This window comes from Cololabis saira, chromosome 7 (genome assembly GCF_033807715.1).
Source record: "Cololabis saira isolate AMF1-May2022 chromosome 7, fColSai1.1, whole genome shotgun sequence".
NCBI classification, from domain to species: domain Eukaryota; kingdom Metazoa; phylum Chordata; class Actinopteri; order Beloniformes; family Belonidae; genus Cololabis; species Cololabis saira.
This window is the reverse complement of record NC_084593.1, coordinates 39,119,535-39,140,623: the sequence shown is the minus strand read 5'-3', so window position 1 is coordinate 39,140,623 and position 21,089 is coordinate 39,119,535. Positions and strand designations below refer to the sequence as shown.

Here is a 21,089-nt window from a genome sequence, read left to right as displayed (position 1 = left end):
ACATTAATCTAATTGACTTGTCCACAATAAATGACTTCAGATAAAATGAAGCATGTTTGGTGGAGATGACAATAACAGACGGGCAGAAGTCATTTCACTGATTACATTCTGACATTTATTCAACTATTGCACATGTTTGGTTTTGATCCAACATACTGTTTATGAAATGAATATACAATCTATCAGTAAGTGCGGATGTTTACATCCATAAAATGCAGACCTCACAGACTCGGATCCAAGCCCAGCGTAGATGTCCGTCCCAAACACATGCACGCCTCAGCTTTAGTGCTGGTTCCATCACGCTGTGGGTCTGTGGCCAGTCCAGGTACTGGTACTGGTTAAAGTTGAAAATCACATGGATTCCAGTCAGTATCAGCAGATTCCTGCAAACAACGTTCAAGAATCAGTGACAAAGTTGAAGTGGCGCCAGGGTTTGATACTTAGACAAGACAACGACCCTAAACACTGCTCAAATTCTACTAAAGCATTAATGCAGAGGAACCAGTCCAACCTTCTGGAATGGCCATCTCAGTCCCCACACCTGAATAATATTGAAAATCTGTGGTGTGTTTTAAAGCGGGCTGTCCCTGCTCAGAAACCATCAAACCTGACTGAACTGGAGATGTTTTGTAACGAAGAACGGTCAAAAATCCCTTCAACCAGAATCCAGACCCTCAGTGGAAGTTATAGGAAGCCTTTAGAGGCTGTTATTTCTGCAAAAGGATGATCCACTAAATATTGATGTAATTGTTTTGTTGGGGTGCCCAAATGTATGCACCTGCTTACTTTTGTTTAAAGGGGACCTATTATGGCATGTAATACCTATTTTAAACAGGCCTTGAATGTCTTAAAAACAAGCTTGTGATTGTTTTCGCTAAATAAATAAGAAATTCAGCCTCTGAGCCATGTCTTTATCATCCCATTCTCTAACCTCATTATCTATGCAGGATTCTGAGTGGGCGGGGCTATGATAATGAGACTCTTTGCTGATTGGCTGCCTGAATGAAGCGATACACCGCTATGAAAAAATGTGGAAGCGCCGGCCGGCGGAGTTAGTTGTGGGCGTGGTTTCACGCATCGGAGGCCAACCTATGTAAATCGCATTTTGGTTACGTAACGACGGGAGCAGAATCTTATTGGCTCGTAGATCCACATCACACTGGACGGATCATCCGGGCGGCTGTACAGACACTGCAGAATTTGGTTGCTTTTCTCCTTCTCTGAGTTGGCAGGCTGAGGGGAGACCACTTTATATATGTTAAAGCAAGAAAAAACGTGGTTTTCATAATAGGTCCCTTTAAGTAATTATCTCACACTTACCACAAACTCCATTTCACTTCTCAATTATCACGGCGTTTGTCTGCTATAGGATATATTTAACTGAAATATCTGATCCAAACAACCAATGATTTATAAAGTAAAATCTTGGAAATGATCAAGGGTGTCCAGACTTTTCATACCACTGTATTTTTAATTGTGAAATTACATTTTTGCAGTCTTTTAATGGAGATTGTTATACGATTGCACGCAACAAAAATGTTTCGATGACTTTTACAACCAAAACAAATGCGGTAAAGACAAAAATCCATTGTTGCTGTGACTGTCTTCTTTCTCCAGTGGGGAGGGAAATGGAGAACAAATGTGACTCATGTGGACCTCTTTCCTGAGTTCCTGAGTTCCTGAGTCTCATGCTGCAAATGTGAGGAATGAGACATTGGGGATGGGAAATGCCTGGAGCCCAGTTCCTGGTATTAGAGCCGGTGCAGCCCCAGTGTTCTGGTGGAGGCCCGACTGACCCGTAGACAGAGGTGGGTAGTAACGAGTTACATTTACTCCCTTACATGTACTTGAGTACGTTTTGGGAAATGTTGTACTTTTAGGAGTAGTTTTGAATCACTATACTTTTTACTTTTACTTGAGTAGATTTGTGAAGGAGAAACTGTCACTCTTACTCCGCTACATTAGGTTACGTTGAGCTGTTACTTTTCTTTTATCCCTTTTATCCACGTACACGTCAATCTCATGACATCACTGGGTGATTCTTTGGGAAAAATGTTTGTTTTTGCATGTTTTGTCACATTTACACAGACTCAAACACACACACAGTTTCTATGAGTTCATGGGCTTATTCTAGTTCTGCCTGGTTAAAAAAGAAAAGTACAAAGGCTTGACATTTTGTGCTACTTGTGCTTAATTTATTTTTTTATTTTATTATTTATTAAATTACTTGAACTCACTTTAAGATTATTTTAATTTAAGCAATTTCTTTTTTTTTTATTCATTTTAATTTATTTTATTGACTTAATTTGCCTGAAGATGATTATTTTGTACTTTTGTCTGTTTGAATGGTTGTGTTAAAAAATAAATCAGACGTTACTCAACAGTTACTCAGTACTTGAGTAGTTTTTTCCCCAAGTACTTTTTTACTTTTACTCAAGTCATTATTTGGATGACTACTTTTTACTTCTACTTGAGTCATATTATTCTGAAGTAACAGTACTTTTACTTGAGTACAATTTTTGGCTCCTCTACCAGCTCTGCCGTAGATCAGACCAGCTCTGCTGCAGACGGAGAGGGACCTTCTTGGTGGCTTTCTGGCAGTGTCATGTGGTGGGCTTGATGCTGTTTGGAGTGTGTGTGTGTGTGTGTGTGTCCACATACGCGTGAGAGAACACATTTCTCAACCCCAGCGTGCCAGAACTGATCTCAGTGACTGTGTTTGTTTATTATACTGATGAAATGGAGCTGCCGAGCTTTGGAACTGATACAGACCGTCTCTCTTTGTTTTTAAACACACCCACACACACACACTTGCCGGAAGTGGACAGTGAATCACAGACCGTATTCAGTCTGAGCACGTTGGGATTGAGAAACGTATTTCACTGCCACCTTATCTTTCTGACGGGTCGGATGAGTCACCTGATCCTGCGCGTCTTGAACCCTCTGATTATTTAGAAACATCCCGAGGTGCAGCCTTTCACAGCTGAGCGCGTCAAACTCTTACTTCTGATGATCTTAAAGTGATTATCTAAGAAAGTAGGCCACTTGGCTAAAATTGATTCCTTCCCTTGAATTGCGTGGTCTGAGCAGATCTAGCAGCAGGGAGTCTGCAGATCGGCCCTTATGTCAGCTCTCTACTACTCGCACATATTGTCCGCCCTCTGATCTTAAGTGGTTGCAGGTAGTTAATCTGCCTGCGAGCAGCGATTAGCGGCGGCAGGCTGTTACACGGCCACTTCAGCCTCCCACTGAGACGGATGGACTCATTCATGCGGGGTATTTAGTTTCAGAGACATTGTTCAGAGTAGGGTGGGGAATTTTGGTGTTAAAGAGATACTTATTGTCCAAGATCAACTGGTGTATTTTATGATGGTGTTTTTCCACTTTTACTTAAAGTCCAGTAATGTATATGTCTTGTGGTTACATAAAAAGAGAAACAACTACCTTTTATAATGGATGTCCCACGTCAACAGACGGGTTGTTGCTGTCATCACTCAGATTGATATATCGATTAGTTTAGTTAAATGCAAACCCTTTATATTGCAATCGAAGGACAATGCATTACTCAGTTTAGATTTCCAATACGTCATCAGATCAATGTGTTCTACACAGGACTGTCTCAGAAAATTAGAATGTTGTGATAAAGTTCTTTATTTTCTGTAATGCAATTTAAAAAAAAAAAAAAAAAAAAAAAAAAAATGTCATACATTCTGGATTCATTACAAATCAACTGAAATATTGCAAGCCTTTTATTATTTTGATATAGCTGATTATGGCTTACAGTTTAAGATTAAGATTCTCAGAATATTCCAATTTTTTTAGATAGGATATTTGAGTTTTCTTAAACTGTAAGCCATGATCAGCAATATTAAAATAATAAAAGGCTTGCAATATTTCAGTTGATTTGTAATGAATCCAGAATGTATGACATTTTTTTTTTGTAATTGCATTACAGAAAATCACAATATTCTAATTTTCTGAGATGGTCCTGTATATGGATTACAATGTGAATAAAACATTCAAGTTAACTGAAATGATCAACATGATGTAAAGACATAATGGTATAACGGAGGTATATCCAGGTAATGTCAGTGTCAGCCAGCCAGAACCAACCCAACTCTTGTCTTAGTTGACTCTTTTAAAAAGCCCTAACGACTCTGGTGTCGCTCAAGTCCAACAACAGTGTTGACCAGATATCGGTGCATGTTGAAATTTTGACAGAAAACCATAGATCAATAATGGCGGTGCCTGACCATGTGCCTCTCACGATAAGTGATGGGGAGTGTTTTCAAATGAATCCTGTAAGTGACTGTGAGCCAGCGTAGAGGGGGGAGCAGGGGGGTGACATGTTTATTTGACCCAGTAAGCAGCCTCACAGCTGCCTCCTGGCCGGGTTGTAAATGGTGAAGCACCGTTTTATTGAGTGATGAAAACAGAGCGTTACAGTAATCAATGCGGGATGAGGTGAAAGAATGAAAGAGGACCTCCCTGTCAGCCTGAGAGGCCACGGCCCTGCGTTTGCCAATATCACAGAGGTGGAAAAAACCTGATTTACAAGTGATTTTATGTTTGTTGAATGACAGAGAACGGTCAGATTTCTCACAGCAGAACCGACTATTATGACCGATTATGTCAGGAACCAGGTTTTCAGGAGCCATGATTACAACCTCAGACTTATCAGGACTTAGCTTGAGGAAGTTGTCAGCCATCCAGAGCTTTATTGATGCAACACAATTTAAAAGTCCAGCAAGATTAGACATCAGTTTTCTTACATGAGAAGAGGAGCTGAATGTCGTCGGCATAGAATTGATATGTGATATTAAAACTGCATATGAAGGTAGCACAAAGTAAATAATACCGGCCCCAGCACTGATCCCTGGGGGACACCACAGGTGCCCCAAGAGAGACAGCAAAACTCCTGTCCTTAAGGTAAGACTTCAACCGGTTTAGGGCTACAGTTGATGTACCAACCCACTCAGGTGACCTATTGATCAGGGTTTTGTGATCAACTGTATCAAACGCTGAGCTAAGGTTAAGCTAAGGAGTACCAGAAGGGAGCAGGGACCAGCATCAGAGGCCAGTTGGATGTCGTTACAGACTGTTATCAAAGCAAGTTCAGTAGAGTGATTCATAACCATCAAACGTCTAGAACAGGGGTCGGCAACCCGCGGCTCTAGAGCCACATGCGGCTCTTTAGCGCCGCCCTAGTGGCTCCTGGAGATTTTTCAAAAATGTTTGAATTTTTTTTCCTTTTTTTCTTCTTTTTTTCTTTTTTTTCTTTTTCTTTTTTTCGTTTTCTTCTTTTTTTCTTCTTTTTTTCTCTTTTTTCTTCCTTTTTCCTTTCCTTTTAAATCCCGACATTTAGACTTTTTTCTTGACATTTCGACTTTTTTCTCGAGATTGTACTTCAACAATAATCTCGACATTTCGACTTTTTTCTCGACATTTCGACTTTTTTCTCAAAATTTTGACTATTTCCTCGACATTTTGACTTTTTTCTCAACATTTCGACTTTTTTCTCAACATTTCACCTTTCGCCATTTGCCTTCATTCTAAGGCTTATACAAGACTTTTCATTTTTGCGGCTCCAGACATATTTGTTTTTTGTGTTTTTGGTCCAATATGGCTCTTTCAACATTTTGGGTTGCCGACCCCTGGTCTAGAACCACAAGTACAAATGTCACTGTAGTATTTTTAACTTTGTCATTCTTCCACCATAAACGGCAAGCCTGTGCAGCACTTCCTGCTGCCAGGAAGCTGCTCGATTACTTCCTAACGTGTGGAGCGTGGTGTTAAAGGAGCAGGAGCGGCGTGAGTGGAGCAAACGCTGCGTTTGTTGCCTGCGGTGTGCAGTCCAGGTCTGAATCGGTGACTGCACGTGGATGCAGAAATCGTGGCCTGGGCTTTGTTTGCCGACTCCGGTTTCAACAAGTACAGACGGAGTCAGGCCCTTTACACGTAATATTCAAAAGATTGTGGATTTGGTGCAGTCAAGCCTTCACGCCCCGGCCTAATCTAAGGCTTATGTTCTTAAACAACGTTTAATAACCTACTCCCGGGTATAACGAGTTAGATCAACATTAAAGGTGCCATTTGTAACATTTCTTTCACATTTTTATCCATTGAAAAGAAATTATGGACGAAGTAGCCACCCTATGTTAGGTTTATTTTATCGTGGGCCAAATGCTTCCCGCCATAACTGTTCATGTGGCTCTCTAGAGATTAAAAGTCCTAACCGTCTAATGGAAGCAGCCCCTCCCATCATGCAGCCACCTCAGGTGCGGCCACATCCGTCCCTTGGAGGTCAATCATGATCTCCATGTGGAGCGAAGTGAAAATTAGCTTGACGCCTTTGTTTTAACGGATTTAAACTTCACTTGACATAAATAGTCTGTTTTCTTTTTGTTTCGTTTGGGGGTTTTTGAATGCTCGTATTTAACTAACCATGTTGGCATTCAGTAAACACTCTCAGCTGCATGGAAACTCAGCAGAGTGTGAGAGATGGCAGCATGTTGACGTTACGCTTCAGGATGCCGCTCCGCTGACGGATAATATAGTGAGAGAAAGCTCGTTTGCAGCAATTATGGTTGCAAAGTTTCTCCAAACCCTGATGACATTCCAGCCTAAAAGCCGGCCGTTCAAGCCGGCGTTGCCACAGACGCGGCCGCAGAAGCTACACAAGGTAAAAGCTGTCTGGATAACTTTATACAACGCGACTAAACAGTAGAATAAGTGAAAACAGTGGAGGAGGTCATGAGAGGGAGAGTATCTCGTTCACACATGCCTCCTCCCTCCGTCACTCCTCCCTCTTTATCTGTCCTCCTCCCTCCACAGCATTACCAGTCGTGGTGACTGGAACGAGAGGAGCGGGATATGCAGCAGCGGCCGGTCCTGTAGTCCGTCCTGTTGGTTAGACATCATCATTCAGGAGGAAACAGAAGCCCCGTGTTTGCCAGAACACGTCTAGACTCGTTTGAGAAGGGCACTGCTGTTTTTCCCCAACTTTCCTCATGTATTTTTTGTGCTTCTTGTATGACATTCTGATTCATTCATAATCCTGATCTCACTGCTGTCCTGTGACAGTCCCGGACCGAACATCGCCGTCTCCCCAGGGCTTATCTTATAGGAATGATGCATGTTACATTTGACTTTGGTGGAAGTGCAAAAGGAGGGGACCTCCAGAGGATGGTTTGACTTGGAAGAAGAAGCGATCCGGTAGAATAGCATCTCCTTTCCTGCATAGACAGAGCCGAAAGTCAGACAGGAACCAGAAAACCGCTGGATTTTTAGGATTCCTTCTCCAGAGACGTAGTGAGCGATTACTTTCTGAAACTTTCTCTTCATCATTGAACCATGGCTGGGTTGTACGGATGCTTTAAGGCCCGGAGGTAAGTTTTGCACATATATGCACACATACTCAGTATATGTATCATAAATTCTCCTTGACCACAAGATCCAGCTCATCTAATTTGTTCTTCATTTAAATGACCATGAACAAGTCTTTGGAAGGGTTGTGGCTCTCAGTCAGCTCTTTGAAGGGATTCCTTTTTCAGTGGCTACCTTTGGTGACAGAAGTCCTCATCGATGACTTGTTACCTGCGTGACTCTGAGCTGATTCAAGGCAGCGATTGTAACTGGGTGTGTGTGTAGGAAATCCCAGAAGCAGGTTTCCTCCGTGTTTGGCTGTGGATTCAGACAGATGCGTTTTGTTTCCTGTAAATGTCCCTGGCGCGGAATCAAATCACGTTGCTCAACCGACGGCTTTGCACACAGATAGCCGAGGGTACGTAGAGGATAAACTCTTTCCCTCATTTAAATCTCTCTGCGTGTTTTTTGTTCTCGCTGACGGGACTCCTCTGTGATTTTAATGCTTTAAAATGACTAAATTTAGAGCCGCAGGCTTGGCAGCGAGCGGCGGCCGCAGAGGGTTAGCATAATGACTGCTTTTAGCTGTTGTTTTTTTTTTTTGTCTGTAGTGAAGTTTGTTTTTTTGTACCAGGACTGTGTAAATGAGGGGTTGGTCACACTGCTCCCGCTCTCCACTTTCTTTTGTCTTTGTTCTTCTACTTCATGACAAGCCAACAGCGCTCGCTTTCATGGCCCTCTCTCTCAGCAGAGTGGACGGAGACAAACATTTTTTATTTTTGTGGCTCACTTAGAAATTAGAGGGAGAGCAGATGAGCTGCGAGGCAGCCACTCCAAGAGTTAGAGACGAGAACCGCAGCTGCGCTTCAATTTGCAGGGAGCAAGAATAAGTTCAATCACCCTGGAAAAACGTCAAGTGATTGTGCTTCTGAGTTGCAGCTGAAGGCGAGGGGGGGGGGGGGGGGGGGGGGGGCTTTGTGAGACGCTTGGGACGGATGTGTTTTGAGCCGGAAACAGACGAAACCATTAGATATGAGCTGTCTTGTCCCATATATTCTTTTATTACTTAATAATAAACAAGGCAATTACACAGCGCCCACAAAGCTTCCTGGGAAACAAGCCTTTTGTTCAGGTTTCCATTAAGGCTGTGACACGTCTCTTAAAGGTATTTCTGCTAGTCCTGGACGAGGTAATGAGGACCACATCTATTTTACAGGAAACAGCTTATCTGGCGCAGGGCCAGCTTTTCCAGCCTCCTCTTGTGCTGGCATGTGTTTGCAGCTCGCTGCACGGTTGAATGTTCCCCCGTTAACACCTTGATGACGTCGCGCAAATAAAACATTCTGTCCTCGGGAAAGAAAAAACAGTTGCAGATATGAAACCTTCGTGGATTCAGAGTTCAGAATCTGGAGGTGCAACAGTTCGTCAGATCTGTGAGTGCAGGATGGGTTTGGGGCGATGGGGGGGGGGGTCCATCAGAATCAGAATCAGAAAGGGGGTTTATTGCCAAGTTTGTTAACACACACAAGGAATTTGTTGTGATTGGTGCAATACAGTAAAAATAAAAATATAAAAGCAAACAAATATATGGAGATAAACTAAGAGATAGAATAAAGTAAAATGTATAACAGAAATGTACAATATGAGGATTAAATCCCGCCCCCCTGCAAGTGGCCACTGCGTTATGATGACAGCCTCAGCTTAGGGCTGGGCGATATGGACCAAAAGTCGTATCTCGATATTTTCTAGCTGAATGGCGATACTCTATATATATATCGATATTTTTTCTGTGACATATTTGGGGTTTCCCCCAAAGCATTATAGCATAGCATCTCTGTTAGCTTCATTTTTTTCTGAGGCAAACCCTTAAAAAAACAGTCAGTTTTAATACAAAGCCTCGTGCCAAATGTCACACAGGTTCCTTTATTAACAGAGGTCTGCACAATATCAAAATGTATAAAACAAATGAAATAAAAATAAACTGCCTGCATATATAGAATAAAAATGCTTCTTGAATAAAATAAAACAAATATCCCTTTCCTGCATAACAATTAAATTAAAATACAGTGTGCAATTAATACAATGTAGACAGTAACAGGCAGACTTTTCCACTGAGGTTGACATTTGTGCAAATAACAAAACATTTGTGCAAATCTCAAATAAAACATTCAAGTCAATTTGTCACAAAATAAGCTATATCAAAATCATAAAAAAAAATAAAAATTTTTTTCGATATAAACGATATTGTCTCGTACCATATCGCGTTTGAAAATATATCGATATATATTAAAATCTCGATATATCGCCCAGCCCTACCTCAGCTTCCTACACACAACCACACTGATGCAATCAGCTAAAACCTAAAATATGGTCCTTTTTTCTTTTCAAGCCATTTTATGGACAGAAGTCCAGTTCTGCAATTCTTAACGGCAAGCTTGCTGCCTCCAGACATCACAGGATGACATGGTTGCATTCCTGGGGACACGGTTGGAAGCATCTTTACTTTTCAGAACGGTTTATAGTGACGTCTTTTGTCATAGCATTTTCCAAAGCAAAAGTGTAAGGAACTGGTCTGACAACATACTGTATGTGCCTACATGTAAATAACCCACATGGGCATCGTTTCCTGCTTGATTACAGTTGGGAGTCTGTTGTAGACCCGTTTTTCCTGAAGTAGGAGGCAGCGTGAGTGCAGGCTAGCCCCGTCGTGAAGCCGGGCCCACCTGGAGGAACATTAGCTGATCATCTGGTCTTCTTCTGACGGTTCAGTTGGTGAACGTCCAGTTTAACCTGCTGGAGATCGAATACGCGCGTGTTTCTCCATGAGTACAACTCACCTCCAGCTCACAGCCCCCCTCTTAAACTATGTCTGATTTAATCAGGCTCATCGGTGCTGTTGTGGTCTGGACTCTGCAGGCGTTCTGTCAGTGTGCTGAAGGCCACCCAGGTCCCACAATAGTCATACAGCTAAATAAAAACCAAAGGAATTCTGCTGTGACTGTAGATGGTTAGAACTGATTTCTGTGTGAAAGTGGTTCTGTATGAAAGCGTTTGTTTGCAGAGACGATACAATGCGTTGTTAGCTTTTGTCCATCTCTGTGCTCCATCTGTTAGAAATTATGAATTTTTGAACTGATCACTATTAAACACATGTTAGGATGAAGAAGTAAAGAAAACCAGCCGTAATCCCCTACGATGTGACTGTGGTGCAGTTTCACCCGTAGTAGTTACAGCGAGCAGTGGTTTCAAAGTTGGTGTTCTCACTTCCTCACAAGGGTCCTCTGGTGTTCTTGCCGATCCGGGAGTCGTCATGTAACCAGAGCAGGTTGAGTCTGTGCAGCAAGAATTGGTGATGCAGCTTCGAATGAATGCAGACTGTCGAGAGTGACTGATGGAGGTGTTTGGTCAGCTTCTGTCCCGAGTCCATGTAAGGCTTGTTGCTAAGAGCGCGGAGCATTCAAACAGGACGGGGTGCAGAGACGAAGAAGAGAGAGGAGCAACGGAGGGAGACCTGGCGGATGAAAGGAACCCCCAATTGTATAAGAGTTATTTCTCAGTTGTTACACAAGCTTCAGGGGGAGAAAAAGATCCCACAACTTAGAATAATGGTCATTTTACCACAGATTTTAAAGTCTAATCTTTAACTTGGTTTATCGCTGTTTGAGTTAATTCATTTCAGGAAGTCGGGATCTAGATCTGTTCTTCAAGACCTTTGCTGGATTCACACGACCAACTTCATTGTCCAGTTCTGAGATGATTATGACTCTATTTGATGTTTCACTGAGTCCCTCATCGTTGCAAGCGTTTTACATCACTGGAAAGCACTCCGACATGTGAGAAAACACCATATTTCTGAAGCTGTCGTGCTTTGGAGGAGCATGAGAGGAGATCTGATTGAATGCCTGCTGAAAAATACAACTCCCACCCTGAAAGGACGCAGCTACGGTGAAAAGGAGCAGACATGAAAACATCATTGCAGAAACGAAAAGCGCTTGTCCGTCTGTCCGAAATGTTCTGAAACAAGATGATCATTAACAGGAACCTTTATTCTAGCTAATAGCTCTAAACATTTGTGATTTAGACCTCTGATCCTTTATCATCTTAAGCAAACTAAAGTATCTGAGTTGTATCAGGCATTGACGTATCTGGTAGTGTTCCCGGGACGGGCTGCATGTCTGGGCAGGCCTGCAGAACTTGGCAGGTCGATGATCAGTTGACGTGCTCGGCTCATGTTTACCGGCTAAAAGCCTCATGAATTGTGATGCTCGCGTTTCTCACCTCACACGCTCGCGTATCTGGTCACTTACCTGATGCAGGACTGAGAACGTGGTGCAGTTTCAACCTGGAGGTCAGAATTTGAGATCTCCGTTTCTTTCTATTGGAATTGAAGCCCTGATGTTTGTGTCCAGAGACGCCTGGAAAACAGACCGGAGGGACAGTGGCAAGATATTGGATATATCATTATATTCAATTTCTCTATTTATCATGATATCAATGTAAAATTCATCACTTTTTTCTTATTAGTGGAGCATCGAGTAAAAGGACAGATTTATTTTATTTATTAAGCTATCCATTCATTCAATCATTCATTAATTCCAAGATGTACAAGATGATGATGATGATGATGATGATGTCTCCAGTTAGTGGGATGAATAAAAGAACATCTTATCTTATCTAACTGGGGAAGGTTTCTGTTTTCTCTCAATCTTTTTCTAAACTTTCCTAAGTGTTTAACTCTTCGTGTGTGAAGTATCCTAGGTGGTCCTCTTATGATTTGGTCCTACATGAAAACAACTGAACTGCACTTGACCCTGGTCGTGCCCACTAACAAAACTGGTCTACCTTGTTTTGCATTCCAGACTATTACAGTCCGGCATGATGGACTGAGAAGATAAACTCTCTCATTGCTGAAGATAGTCTGATTTCTGCCTCAGATGCTGATGGGTGGGCACATGGTGTTCTGTCATAGTGTGATCAATCTTTAGCACAACTAGTAATATCTCAGAGCATTTGGGAGTCAAGCAACTGGCAACCTTTCAGGATGCTCTGTAAATGTTGTGCAGCAGGTCGTCTTTTTAGTTTTTTAGACTTTATTCTGGCGTCTCAGCTTTTAGATGTTAAGCTTGTCAAATCAAGTTGAAAACAGCAATTCATTGTAATGAAGAAGCCAACCTGAGGCAACCTGCAAAGTTCAGCTGTGAGGTTTACTAAACTGTCAGTCAACGGTGAAGCAGAACAATGCTGGTGCACGTCATATCTTCCCCATGTCTGTAAGTCACTACTTCCAAAGAAGTTGAAGTAACGTTGAGCTATTTCTCAAATCAATCAGATTTTTTTTCCCCTTGTTTTTTCACCGGAAAGTCCCAGCGGCATTCTCCAGAGCTGAGGGGGGAAATTTAATAAAAAATTTCCTTCATAGTCACCGTCTGAAGGCGTGCGGTGGTTGAATGGGTCAAGAGGAAATGCCACTCTTTCAGGGCCATGTTCCCGGCAGATACTGTAGGTACGCAGAGCTGTAAAACAGACAGACAAAGAGGGACAGAGGAGGAATGAGGAGATAATGAGACTGGGGGTTGAAAGGAATGAGGAGAAAGAATAAAGAAATGTTGGTGCAAAGCTGTGCTCTCTGGCTACTACATTCTTCATATAGTTACATATCCTTTTATGGCCTTTCGGCTTAAAATCTAGCCCTGGAGAAAAAAGAGATGAGAGGAAAACTCATGAAAAAGCCTTTTAACATCTGGCAGGAGAGCGCAGAGGGAATAAAACCCGTTTGTCAAGTGAAGACACTTTATTTTTTGCATCTTCTGCACATTAAATCTTAATTGAATTAACATGGAGATGCAAGTGAGGGCAGATATTTCACACAGACATGCAGTGGTTAATCATTTGACTGCTTTGAAAAACCTTCAGATTCTTGATTTTCTGGACCAAAGCTACAAACTGATGGCATTGATTTTATTTGTAATATTTCTTGTTTAATCAGGTTTAATCTCCCAAACGTGTCTAATGCAAACCAGTTGGCTGTTGGGAAATCATTTCTGGGAATGACTTTAAACTAAAATATGAAAAGTATTCATCTAAACTAGCTCCAACTTAGCTAGCTCTCGAGAAGACTTCAGGATGTCCCTGCACAAGGAAGGTTGAGACATGTTGCTCTTCATTAAGCGAAACGTCTGATAACACTCCCCCAGCTGTGTGGCACTGATCTCATGATTCACCTAGAAGGACAGATAAGTGGATTTCCTGAGTGAATGCTGCACTGTTACTTGTGAAGGGGAAAAAAAAACAGCTTGTGGTGTGAAGACCTTTGCGTCTCTGTGAATCCGCCATTAATCTAAGGTATTTACTTTCCTTCTGCGACAGACAGACACCAGGATGACGTTACGGGACCTTCCCCGCACCAGACAAAGCAGCCCGGTTGAATGGCGGGGGTCGGGATGATCGCTCTTTTTAAATATCAGTCGTTGCCGTGAGGAAATGGTTCATTGTGACGCAGTCTTTGCTAAGCAAACATGCAGAGTAGTCGTCACCGGCGGGGTAAACCCTTCAGGATTCAGCACCAGAGGAAGGTGGGAGATAAAGAGCAGAGAGGCGAAGGTGGGGAACAGTATCCAGATCCAGGGCCGCCGCAAGGGGTGTGCGAACCGTGCGACCGCACGGGGCCTCGCGCCCCAAGGGGCCTCGCGCTATGGGCGTTTTTTTTTTATTTTTTCAAAACATTTTTTTTTTTCAATTTTTTTTTTTTTTCAATTTTTTTTTTCCTTTTTTCCCTTATAAATATCAACAGTCACGTTCCATTACAGACTTAAATGTGTACTAGTCTGTGCATATCAATAAATATATGTGCAATGTAGGGCTGCAGCTATCGAATATTTTAGTAATCGAGTATTCTACTGAAAATTCCATCGATTAATCGAGTAATCGGATAAAACATATATTTGTTTAGTTAAAGAGCAATTATAAATATACATAAGATGTTAGATGTTAATTGACATCAAGACTAAATTATATAATCCAGTAGGTTCATGGCTGTTCATTTAAAAACCCTGAACTTACACCAGTTGACCAAATTCACTGCCTTCACTCAAAAAACTAAGGATTTTACCAAGAAATGTTCTTATTTCTAACCTAAAAATGCCATTACACCTGATATCAGACATAACTTAAAATGTTAGGTGTTTTCCCACGTGTTTCAATTGAACTTTCATTTTTGTCAAGCAAATTTTAAGTTCTAGTTAAGTTTTAAGTCAAAGTATAAGATTTTGAGTTTTGGCAGTGTTTAAAATAAACTTCTGAGACCTGCTGTATTGGAGCACATTAGGCACCAGTGCTGCTTGTTTTCTCCATGAATGACTACAGAGATAAAATGAAATGAAAACTACCCAGTTAGCTTTATTACGTTTTTATTTTTCTGACATTTTCTGCCTTTTCTTTTAGTTGAAACTGTAGCGGGAACAGAGGTTTATGTACCGGATAAGGGCTGATTTATGGTTCCGCGTTACAACAACGCAGAATGGTGCGCGTCGCTGCGTACCCTACGCCGTAGGCTACGGCGTAGCCGTGGAGAGCCTGCACGGCAGCGCAGCACCGCCAGCTGGACCGGCGCTCTCCGCCCTCGCCGGAGAGTACCGTAGGCTCTGCGTCGATTTAACGCGGAACAATAATTTTGGCTTTAGAGGGGGAACATAAGAGAACCAGAAGAATATAGCGTGGATTAAAAATAAAAGTTAAGCACTGAACTACATTAGTCTCCCGTCTGGGCCATTGCAGACTGCCTGAGCATGGCATGTTACTAAAACCAAACCTCTTTCTTCCCCCTTTAACGTGCGCAGCGCATGGATGTACGGCGAAGCGTCAGCGTGTTGTGTCGCATTAAATGTGGTCCGGGCGTAATACGAGGCTTTGAGCTGGTGAAATTAAACGAAAAAAAAATAAATAAATAAATAAATTAAACGATTCTTCGAGGCAGAGAAAATTCCTCGATCATTTTTTGTAATCGAATTACTCGAATTATTCGAGGAATCGTTTCAGCCTTAGTGCAATGATGCGCGTGTCTGTTGTTCAATACAACTGCTTCAGACCAAGCGCAGACACAAGCTGCTCTGATCCAGACGGGTGGAGTTGGAACAAACTGTCACACAATGTCGAGAGAACGAGACAGATTCAGGAAATTTCCATCAGGGGATGAAAAAAGAAAAAAAATAAAGAAAATTGAAGAGTTTGATGCCTCTCTGAAAGGCTCGTTTGATAAATTTGTTACAAAAATCAGCGATCCGACCGGGTCTCAAGCAGCCGTTGGGCCCCGCGTCGAGGCAAGAGATGATGATGAGGCAGGGGAAGGTATCCAGTATTTTTGCTAATTGGAGAGTTAAAATTGCGCATATAGACACCCGATCCGACCCGAAAAACCCAAAAAGTTTGCGCGCGCGCTTGCTACGCTCACGCGCGAGGCCCCCCCCCAGGCCATTTCGCACAGGGCCTCGCAAATCTCCCAGACGGCTCTGTCCAGATCATTAGCCTGATTCAAACATGATAAAACATGTCATTGTTTGGGGGTTTTTAAGGTGGAACTGAGTACATTTACCCTCCCACAGATTGGATAGTGGTGTGTTTTGTATTTAGTTTCTACACCTTGTGATTGTTCATCTTGGTATAAGCAGCGTTCCCGTTTACAGGTGCGTCTGGTCAGTGTTTCATCCCCGTGACTCAAGGTTTAACTTTGTTTGAGCTGAATGGAAACAACCCCCCCCACTCCCTTATTCAGTCTGGATTCACTTTTGCAGCCCTCTCTCTCTCTCACTTCCCCTCAGAAATTGAAGACTTGGCTTGTCATAAACCATTAACATTAACTTCCTTCGTCAGCCTGTCATTTCCCATTAACATTTACTCCGTCAAATGCAGTGCAGGAAGGAAAGAACGGGTTTGTTTCCTTGTTAAATACCTAAAAGTACATGTTCTCAGGTGTACGTATCTACAGTGTTTAGAGGTAATCCTCGCTACTGAAATTAAACCCAAAATCCGCCGGTCAGACAGTAAAACACATCACACGTTCATTTGTTTCATCTGGATGGAGGAAGTGGTTCTTTTTTCTCCGCCACATTCATTAGAAGTAAATGATAGCTTGCAAATGTGCAGGTCTGCACCAGGAGGAGGACCAACGTCAGAAAGCTCTCATTCACAAACACTATCATCTCCTTCAGCGGTAACAGCTCTCACATGTGCCGCGTTTGGCTCTGCCTGCACCGTAAGACGGCACAGTCCGGGTCTGTGTTCTGTGTGAGGCTGGTGGCAAGTCGTTACGCCGCCTTAATCGCGTTATCCAAGACGCTCGGCATCGCTGGATTCCTGCACGGCTCGCAGCAGAACTGATTTAAAAGGCTGGATTTCAGATGGTTAAAAGGAAATGTGAAAAGTATCTCACACATTGTACCCTTTTGTCCACTTGTGCTGTTGCTGCTGAGGCTCGGTGGTTCTGGCTCGGTCCGTTGGTGGTGGAGGATTGTTTGGACCGGAGTGGAAGAGATTAGTGTTGTGGGGGATCCATGTACAGTACTTTAGGCAAGGCAAGTTTATTTGTATAGAACAGGGGTCGGCAACCCAAAATGTTGAAAGAGCCATATTAGACCAAAAACACAAAATACAAATATGTCTGGAGCCGCAAAAATGAAAAGTCTTGTATAAGCCTTAGAATGAAGGCAACACATGCTGCATGTATCTACACTGTATATTAGTTATAACTGGGGGAAGATTATTTTTTTCATTATGCACTTCGAGAAAAAAGTCGAAATGCTGAGAAAAAAGTCGAAATGTCACGAAAAAGGTTGAAATTTCGGGAAAAAAGTCGAAATGTTGAAGAAAAGTCAAAATTTCGAGAAAATAGTCGAAATGTTGAGAAAAAAGTCGAAATGACGAGAAAAAAGTCAATGTCGAGAAAAAAATCGAAATGATGAGAAAAAAGTAAAAATTTCAAGAAAAAAGTCGAAATGTCAAGATTAAAAAGGAAATGAAAAAGAAGAAGAAAAGAGAAAAAAGAAGAAAAAAAGGGAAAAAAAGGTCAAACATTTTTGAAAAAGCTCCAGGAGCCACTAGGGCAGCGCTAGAGCTGCGAGTTGCCGACCTCTGGTATAGAACAATTCAACACAAGGTAATTTAAAGTGCCTTACATCAACATTAAAAGAGGCAAGACACAATTAAACAGTAAATAACAAATGAAATGAAATAAAATGATAAGAAAAGAGGTAAAATAATAAAAAGCACACATTGTTAAAAGTAAGGGTAGTAGAGTACAGCAGGTACATCTCATTCTTACAATGGCAAGAATTACGTTTCTATACGGTCAAAACGTACAAAGACCGAGTCAAATGCAGTATTACAAAAGTCATCTGTAACAATTCGTACGGCGAATTAAACTAATTTGACAATTCTATGCCACAATCCCCGTTTCCAGGTCTTATTTCACACAACTGACGAGAATTACGTTTCTCCACTGCAAAAACAGCCCTGCTAGAAAACAGCCTAATATTCCTAAATCTAGTCGAATTTGTCTTATTATCAGCAGAAATATCTCAGCCAATGGAGTGAGAAAGAATTTCTTGACTAGAACTCTTAAAAGTAGCAAAATAGTCTGAAAACAGTCTTATTTTTTCTTGAAACAAGGCTTTTAACTTTCTAAGTAATTATTTTTTGCAGTGTATACGGTCAAAACATACAAAGACCGGGTCAAATACAGTATTACAAAAGTAATCTGTAACAATTCGTACGGTGAATTAAACCAATGACCAACTTCATGAGGTCATTCATGTCAGACACACGAGTGAAGGTAAACAGGGGGTCATTTAAAGATCACGATGAGCTTCATTAACCAGGTTAAAAGCTTACTTTCTGAATCCGGATCTCTCAAACATCATCTCCCGTGTGTGTGAATCTCTGTAGCAAGTAGTGGGCAGGATAAGCGTGTGGTGCAACAAGTCTGGCAACGGCGGCTCCATTGAGGGATTTGGACTGAAGTGGACTGGATTTACTTTGTGTGAGAAGGACGGAGCTGTTGACAAACAGCTCTTCTCCGTCCACCATCCTCCTCTTATCTGGAGTATCCGCCTCCCTTTGTGGCTGTGACCCTACTTTTTCTAAGGGTTCGTCCATGAAGCCTGCGTTTGAGCTGAGGTTGCTGCACTTGGACCATGTTTTTGAGAGCATCGGCTGAACAAGACCTAACTAACAGCAGCTGGTACGGCACGAAAATATGTGTGTGTGTTTGTATTGGTGCATTCTCATTTGAGCACAAATTGAAGGCTGTAAAAATCCAGACGTTTACGTGTGCTGTGCGTTACTGTATGTGGGTGTTAATAAGGAGGACTAATAAAGGCAAGCCCCCTACTGGGCTGAATACCTCACTGTGCTAATCCACGGTTATGCAATGTGACACACACACACACACACGCCCAAATAAAGCTAATGATGTGCTTTAGCGTGTTTACACTACGTGCAGAGTAATGCTGCAGGATTAGTAACTGAAAAAGGTTCATAAGTAGCTGCCAGAAGACTCTCATGGAGCAATGCAAGCTGGGCAAAAGTATAATAGACAAGTGGTCTAAAAGAAACATAGACTTGAGGAAAAAAACGCAGACAATAGTAATTGATGTAGTATTACATTTGTGTTAACCTGACACCACCATTAACATTATTATAGACAGCTGTCAATCATTGAGGTGGAAGAATAATCAGTTTAAGTTGTCTGCACAAGTATCAGTCATATTTCTCGTAATGCACCCTCATCCCATCACAGATGCCGGTTTATGCTCATCACAAGCCGAGGGATCCCTTCTCGTTACTGATTCATCAGGGCACACTTCTCCTGCTCACCCAGACGTGGTGAGGGAGGAGAAGTGGTAGCGCAATACCAGATGTGACCAAAGTGGATAGAATCCGAAGTTGGAGACGCAGGGTGCTATTTCCATCCTACTCCTAAGCGGGCGAGCCCACGGATGGGATCTTGCCCCCCACATGAATGCAAACCCAGTAAAGAGAGCACCAGAGCGTGGGATTGAATGTGCAGCACAACCGTCTGGGAGTCACCATCTAAATATTGGCTTTGACCTCAGCCTCATCAACTACTATACTACTATATATATATATATATATATATATATATATATATATATATAGATATATATATACACACACACTACTATATGTGATAAGATAGTCCTTTATTGGACTATATTGCATATATATATTGATATATTATATAATATATTGGTTCTACAACAGCTCAAAACATGAACCCAGACTAAATAAACGATAAAGATAAATTATAAGTATGAAAAATAAAAAAAATACAGTAAAAAAGAAACTGAAACTGAATAAATGTACTATAAACATAGTAAGTACAATTTAATAAATAGTGTTATACTAATAACGGAATAGTGTGCAGTTGCAGTCTTATTATAAATACAATCAAGTCCAATATTTGATAATGCTTAAGAAGATGGTCTCGAAAGTGAGTCAGGTCGCAGATGAGTTTCCATTTTATAAAATATTAGTTTTAATTAATAAAAAAAAGAACAAAATGTGTCTAAAAATGTTTAATTGACGGACCGGAGTGTGCTATGTTGCTATGATGCAAACATACTGGTTTTGTTTCATGCTGAAACACAAGATGCAACTCTGCTCTGGTCTTCCTTTAACCCCCCGCGCTCTGGTGGCCTCTGTGTTTACTGTACGTCTGTTTTCCCTTCTGTCCCCCTCGGTCCCAATATTCTTCTGTTTATTTAACAGACTCTTCTTTGCTTTCATGCTGCACTTTCCCACAACCCGTCTTGCTGATCCCTTCCCTCCCTCTGTCTTGTGTTGGCCTCACTCCTCTTTTCTCTCACTTGCTCTTTATTCAAGCTTCCCCGCTCACTATAACGCTTGTGTCTTTGCAAATGCATGGTCCCCCCTGGGGTTCAGGGTGGGAGACACTAACAGGGCTGACCCAGGTTCAGTTGGGAGCCTTAAAATCTTTGTTTTCACACTATGTGACTGATTGGCGCACACAACGTGAACTCTGCAGCCACTTGGCCGCCCAGCGGGGGTCTAAACCACGTTTTGTCAGTATAATACACACAAGAACTGACACCAGAGATGACATGTAATATTGTGTGATGGGCTCTCTTCGCCTCCCTTAGTGTCCCTTCCTTCCCTTCATGGCTTTCCTTTTGTCGTCGTTGTCTCATTTCATTTCTGCTCCGTCACTGGCTTCAGCTGACTGCTCAAGATATTTAAAATATGTCCTTCAGCTGTCAAAAGTAGCTCAGCAGAAGTATTTCTCACTGACTGGTGAATTAGGCTTATAATCATGTGACCATAACTTTTAGAAAACATAAATATGAACACACATGTGTGTCTTTAGTGAAAACAGTGCAAAGTATTTATCTTTTCATCTAATTATTGCTAATTAGGGCTGTTCGATTAATCGATTTTAAATCGTAATCGCGATTATGTAATTAGAACGATGTTAAAACGTGAAACTCGTAAAATCGATTTTTCACTTTATTTATTTTTTTTTTACCTTTTCTGCACACATATTAATGATTGATGGAAATACCTCTCAATACCTGCGACAAGTGCCCCATCGGAGAGGCTCTTTAGTGTAGGAGGGGGCGTTGTAACCATGGTGATATACTAACATGCCACCGGGCATCCCTCAAGCCAGATGCCGTAGACCGGCTCGTGTTCCA

General features: G+C 41.8%; 1 protein-coding gene across 9 annotated transcripts in view; it reads left to right on the top strand.

Annotated features, from left to right (window-relative positions):
- zgc:66433 (uncharacterized protein LOC321250 homolog) overlaps positions 1 to 21,089 on the top strand; it is a 59,136-nt gene that overhangs the window by 7,427 nt on the left and 30,620 nt on the right. For 2 of the 9 annotated variants that reach the window (XM_061725882.1, XM_061725880.1), the window contains exon 1: positions 6,856 to 7,388. The exons of 6 other annotated variants lie outside the window; for them this stretch is intronic. In XM_061725882.1, coding sequence (XP_061581866.1) covers positions 7,354 to 7,388 — 35 coding nt within the window. In that variant the 5' untranslated portion in view covers positions 6,856 to 7,353. Of the gene's footprint in view, positions 1 to 1,784; positions 1,809 to 6,855; positions 7,389 to 21,089 lie in introns of those variants that run through there. One more of the 9 variants, XM_061725883.1, reaches the window with a different exon arrangement.